The following is a 6,493-nucleotide window of genomic DNA, read 5'->3' on the forward strand; positions in this document are numbered from 1 at the left end:
TCACTAATATGAAATGTCTTCAAAATTCTAATATATACAGAGAAATGGCTCCACAATGGGGGGGGGGGGGAATCACACAATTGTATTGAAAAAGGAGATCATTTCTCAGAGCAACAGGGCTCTACTGCTACCTGATCTTGTCTCCTGTCTTTTGGGAATTTCTTTGTAAATCAAGCCAGTGGTGCCATTGCCATGTCAAAGGAAACATGAAGCCAGAACAGAAACCCTCACTAGAAGGGCATGAATGAGAACAATTACTAGAGACCAGCTACCAAGTTCAGGCTGGACCCTAGGCTGCTGACAACATAGCCCAAGGTCAGGTCTCAAAGGGTAGTTGTCACTCCAGAGAGTAGAGGAACTGACTTATACTATCCAGCTCACTGGAGACTAGCAAGCAAGATGCCAATATGTCTATTTGTAAATCTAGACATTTCATTCCTGAGACTCGAATACTCATATATGCTACCAAGTATCTTTTATAGCTTCCAAAAACTATTGAGCTATACAAGTCAGTTAGCTCATCTAAAAAAGAGCGCTGGTGGCACATCGGTTAAGTACATTCAATTGCTAATTGAAAGGTTAGTGTTTCACACCTGCCCAATGGATCCGTAACAGAAAGACCTGGTGAGTATCTCTCCCATAAAGATTCTATTAGACCCTCTGAAAGCCTATGGGATAGGTAGTTCTCCTCTGTCACATACGTCAGAATTGACTCAGTACAGCCAACAACATTGTTTAAAAAGGGGGCTTTATTTCATGAAATCCCAGCAGAGAAGTGGGCTGTTTTGGCAAACTGACTTACTCATGGGGTAAAATGGGTATAATGAACGACCTACTCCTCAAACTAGGAGCTCTGGTAGTGTAGTGGTTACGAATCAGGGGCTGCTAACCTCAGGGACAGCAGTTCAAAACTACCAGCTGTTTCGCAGGAGAACAATTGAGGCTTTCTGCTCCAGTAAAGATTTACAGCCTCACAAACCCTATGCAAGGTCTCTATGAGTCAGAACCAACTCCACAGCACATAACAATAACAACTTCTCCTCAAACTGTCTCTATTTCCACAAGTGTCACAGTGTTTGTATTCTTAAGTGCCAACCCTCTCAGTGACTGCATAAAGAGTGAAAATTAATTCAGAGTGAATTCTCCTTCCTCAAGATTCTATGGGACCATTACTTCTGTTTATCACACTATTCTTAAAACAGATTATAATAGAAATCTCTTGACAGAAAAACTAGTTAAAGAATGTCTGGCTTTGATTCAGGAGGTTGAATGAAATTGAAGTTGTGTTTCTGAACTTAAACCTCAGAGCTTTAAGTAATTAAAAAAAAAAAAGGGTGCATGAATCTCAAACTACAAAATGGAAACAATTCAACTATAGAACTCAAACAGAATGACAGAATGTTGAAAATATTAATAGCTAATCGGTAAGTCTTAAAGTTTTCACTAATATTTGTGAAAAATCTATGAACAGCTATTAGGTTATTTGAACACAGCCAGAGTGAAACCTGTAACACAAAAACTAGGGATTAAACTAAACCATGAACCGCTGTTAAAAAAAAAGACCACATACACATAAAATAGGATGATATACTTTAATCTGGTTGACATGAGGGAGATGGGAGAACATGAAAGGAATTTAGTTTTATCTCTGTCTTATGCATAACCAGATGCTCTTTCCAAAAGTATACTGTGCTTTTAAAAACTACATTTTATCCAGGATATTTTAGGAAACCATACTATGTGTACTCCAGGAAATAAACTATTTCAGAATAGGAAAATCATTATGGGCCACAGAAGATTAAAACAACAACAAAAGAAAATAAGCACCAAAGGTCTTGGACAGTTCTAAGGTGAATATATCAGCAGAAATAGTATAAATGCTCTTGACTGGCTGCTATGGAAACATCCTAATGAGGGCTGATACTTGGTCCGTATCATCATTTTTAAAAACATGTTTCTTTGGAAAATGGCAATATTGGTAGAAAGTGAAGTTTTCCTTCTAGACACCCAGCTTATTAGCTTGGGTGAGAACAACTTTGAGAACAGGCATGAAAGCCGAAGTCTCACTGAAGTTGCTGGTGCTGACTATGTGGGTATGGATGGTCAATCCTTCTGCGTAGTTTCGCGTTTCAATGCTCCTCGCAATGTTGTGTAAACCACTGATGATTGTTGGTGACAGCTGAAATGAAGGTAGAACCAAGAGAAATCATTTAGAGACAATTCCTCATGAAAAACATCTATAAACATTAAGCCCATATATCCAAAAGGAGCTTATAATAAATAGTATATAAAATATATAAACCTTCTAGCACTTCTAGAAATAATTTCCAAGACTAATATTTAAGTTATAAAATAAACCACGACAAAATTATTTATGAATTATACATATGAGAGGGTTTCATAAGTTCCTGGAAAAACTTCCTATCTTTCCATTTCATTTTTCAACAAAATTTTTGAAGCCCCTCTCTCCCTCATAGATACATACGGTATTTTCCTACTTTAGAAAGGAAGTCAGATTTCTTCACCTTGAGCTGACATGCTTATGTGTCCAATTAAAAAGCTTTAATTCTTCAGTTACTTTAGGTATATTCTCACATCTTTTACAATTTTCTTTATGCACATGAAGGAAATTAAAGACTTTTAATTATAACCTAGTGTGGTTCTGTGGGATAAGCACTGGACTACTAACCGAAAGTACGGAGGTTCAAATGAACCAGCTGCTCCTCAGCAACCCTATACAGGGTTGGTATGAGCTGGAACCAACTCAATGACACTTAACAACAAAACTCAATCACATCTTAAAGTAGGGTCCAATTTGTGCTACAGACTTTAAACTTCAGGTCTACTTTCATCTAGAAGGGCAAAAGTCCTCATCATGTATTCAACTCATCAATTCTTAAGGGCATTTTATGATTCTGTCAACTCCAAAAACATAAAACTTGTAGTTCGCTCCCCCACCCCACCCCCATGTCATTGCTTAGAATACACATAGCTATACTTTTGAGAGAGGACTTTATTTTCAATTAACAGGCCACACCACTTTCACTGTTTCTACCAACTTTCACTGGTTTGGTTCTCATGAGAGAAATGGTTATCTTCATCTGATAGAATTCGGTGTGGGGAATGGAGTAAAGTAATATTGAAACATAAAAATAAAATCTTTGTCTCTCTTATCCCAGTATTTTGATTAAGTAAACCATTCTAGAAATGGTGAGTTGGGGGCAAAGGACAGACTCCTTGCTGCTGGCTCTCTTCACAGTTACAGTACGTTAACCTGTTCATCTTGTGGCTACATTTGGCTTCACCTTTGTGTAACAGCTATTATAGAAGAAAAGGATCAGGAATTTTAGATTATGAGACAGATCATATATTTTGTCTATTCCCATTATTTGATTTCTTCAGTGAAGAGACATATAAAACATATAAAAGAAGGTCAATTACTTTAGCACCAATACAGGCCAGTTTTTATTTTCATTTGTAATGAAAAAGGTTAAAATTATACCCTCAACATTATGAAAGCAATACCATTTATGATAGCCGCCCAAAGGATGAAATATCTAGGAATAAATGTAACCAGAGAAACAAAGGCCCTATATGAAGGAAACTACAAAACACTACTACAATAAACCAAAAGACTTACAAAAGTAGAAGAATGTACCAGGCTCCTGGATAGGAAGACTTAACATTGTGAAAATACCACTACTGCCCAAAACAATTTATTTACACATATAATGCAATCCCATTCCAGATTCTAACAACATTCTTCAAAGAGATGGAAAACACTATTACAAAATTTACATGGAAAGGAAAGTGACCCAGGATAAGCAAAGCACTGCTTAAGAAGAATAAGGTTGGAAACCTCTCACTCCCTGATTTCAAACTTTATTACATGGCTACAGTGGTAAAAACAGCCTGGTACTGGTACAATGAAAGACACATTGCTCAATGGAACAGAATTGAGAATCCAGAAATTAACCCATCCACATACAGCCAACTGTTTTCGACAAAGTGACTCTAAATATATCGCATGGGGAGGTGACAGTCTCTTCAACAGATAGTGCTGGCAGAACTGGAAAGCAATATGCAAAAAACTGAAATAAAACCTTTACCTCACACCTTATACAAACATCAACTCATCATGGATTAAACACCTAAATGTGAATCCCAGAATTATAAAGATCATCAATGAAAAAATAGGGAAATTTGTGAGGGCTCTAATAAATGGCATATACAGTCTACCAAACATTTGAAAATTACAAACAAAAGTAGACAAAATAGATAATTGGGACATACTAAAAATTAAAAACTTATATGTGCATCAAGACTTCACCAAAACAGTAAAAAGGGAACCTACAAAATGGGAAAAAATCTTTTACAACGTCATATCGGACAAGTGAACCATTTTTAAAATACAGAGGAAACTACAACACCTCTACAAGAAAAAGACAAATAATCCAATTAAAAAATGGGCACAGGGCATGAACAGACACTTCACTAAGGAGGAGATCCAGGCAGTCAACAAACATGAAGAAATGTTCACAATCACTAGGAATTATGTTATGTGCCGTGGAGTCAGTTCTGACTCATAGTGACCCTGTACAGGATTTCCGAGGCTATAAATCTTTACGGGAGCAGAAAGCCTCATCTTTCTCCCACGGAATAGCTGGTAGTTTCGAACTGCTGACCTTAAGGTTCGCAACCCGATTTGTAACCACTACACTACCAGAGATATCATCTGACACCAGGAATAACAGCAAAGATCAAAAAAGTAGAGGACAATAAATGCTGGTGAGGATGTGGAGAGACTGGAATGCTCCTGCACTGCTGGTGGGATTGCAAAATGGTCCAACCTCTCTGGAAAGCAATATGGTGCTTCCTCAGAAGGCTGGAGAAATACTTTATGATCCAGCAATTCCTCTACTTGGTATTTACACACAAGAAATACGAGCCATAAGGAGAACAAACAAGATAGTGGATTGGGTTGAAGTGCAGTGAAGAGCTCCTTCAGCAACAACACAGAATACAGGACCAAGAACTCTAAGCCACATATAAAGGAATATTTAGAAGGTTGGAAGGCTTACAGCTAGGGGAAACTGTAGCAGAAGCAAGAAATCCAGTGCTTTCTAATTCAAAACACTCAGCTGCTTCCGGAGCCGTCATCTTGGGTGAGACAAAACGGGGGAAGGATCAGAACCACCATGGACACCTGACAGAACTGTGGAGATAAAGGTGTGCACATTCTTTTTTGCAGTATCTGTTCACTGGTCTCTCACTCTCTGTGCACATCCATTCTGGTGACAAGAGGGGGTGCCTGAGCAAGTGGACACCCCACCACCACCCCCAGAGGGTTCTACTACACATGCACACAGATCTGCTCGAAATTTAAAGTGACAGTTTCCACTTAAAACCAAAGGGCCACAGCTGGCCCTGAACTGTTTATCATGAGGAAAAAGGCCTGAACAGGGAATGTGGAGTGCGAAAGGCAACTAAAAAAGAAATAGGCCAAAAATTAAATCCTGAGTTACATTACATCGACCAACAGTGGCATCTTGAAATTTCTCAGGAAAAAGAGTGAAAAGGGAAGACCATCTCCTGATCACATCTACTTGGAGGCAATCAGAAAGCATAAAAAGTACCAAAATACACACTCATCTAAGTAGTAAGGCCACAGATAACTCCTGAAGATGCCCAAAAAACAGGAGCAGATGACCTGATCTGCACATGTACATAAACAAGATAAAGTGACTGAAGCAAATGAGCTGGAAATAGAACTATACTCCATACTGGAAAATGGGCAGGCTTTGGAAATGCCTGAGAAGGAATTCCTAAAAATGATTATAAAATGTATCAAAACACTGTATAATGGAGCTGAGAAAAATAAGGAAGAAGTCAAGAAAGCGCAGCAGGAACAATCAAACAAGATAGATACATCATTGGAAACAATTCAAAACCTACAGAAAGAAGTCCAAACGATTAATAACATAATATCAGAAATGGACAATACACTGAAAGGGCAAAGGTGTAGAACTGAAGAAAAAGAAACCAGAACTAGTGAGCTAGAAGATAAATCTCTCAACACTACTACGACAGAAGAACAAATATTAGAAAGGTTAAAAAAAATCTGAAGAAGGCCTAAGATTCATGTTGGATAACATCAAGAGGAATAACACAAGAATTATTGGCATTCCAGAACAGGAACAATCACACAAGCTCACAAGGAGATAGATGAAGAGATTCTGGAAGTAACCTTTCCTAACATCCTGAAAAGTGAAAAGATAAGCATTCACGAACCTCAACGAACCCCAAGATGGATAGACCCTAAAAGACAATCACCAAGACATATAATAATCAAGCTCTCCAAAATCAAAAGATAAGGACAGGATCTTGAAATCAGCTAGGGAAAAGAGAAGTATAACATACAAAGGCAAGCAAATCAGATTAAGCTCAGATTTCTCAACAGAAACCATGCAGGCAAGAAGGCAATGGGGAGAGA

At 38.0% G+C, this 6,493-nt stretch overlaps 1 protein-coding gene across 1 annotated transcript in view; it reads right to left on the minus strand.

Moving 5' to 3' along the window:
* Nucleotides 1-1,999: 1,999 nt before the first annotated feature.
* Nucleotides 2,000-6,493, minus strand: part of SEC31A (SEC31 homolog A (S. cerevisiae)) — a 129,957-nt gene continuing 125,463 nt past the window's right edge. Inside the window, exons 23-24 of the mRNA XM_006877753.1 lie at nucleotides 3,306-3,318; nucleotides 2,000-2,179 (exon numbers count right to left, since the gene is read on the minus strand). Of these exons, the coding sequence (XP_006877815.1) occupies nucleotides 2,000-2,179; nucleotides 3,306-3,318 (193 nt within the window). The remainder of the gene's footprint in view (nucleotides 2,180-3,305; nucleotides 3,319-6,493) is intronic.

The sequence above is a fragment of the Chrysochloris asiatica genome, unplaced genomic scaffold (genome assembly GCF_000296735.1).
Source record: "Chrysochloris asiatica unplaced genomic scaffold, ChrAsi1.0 scaffold00588, whole genome shotgun sequence".
NCBI classification, from domain to species: Eukaryota; Metazoa; Chordata; class Mammalia; order Afrosoricida; family Chrysochloridae; genus Chrysochloris; species Chrysochloris asiatica.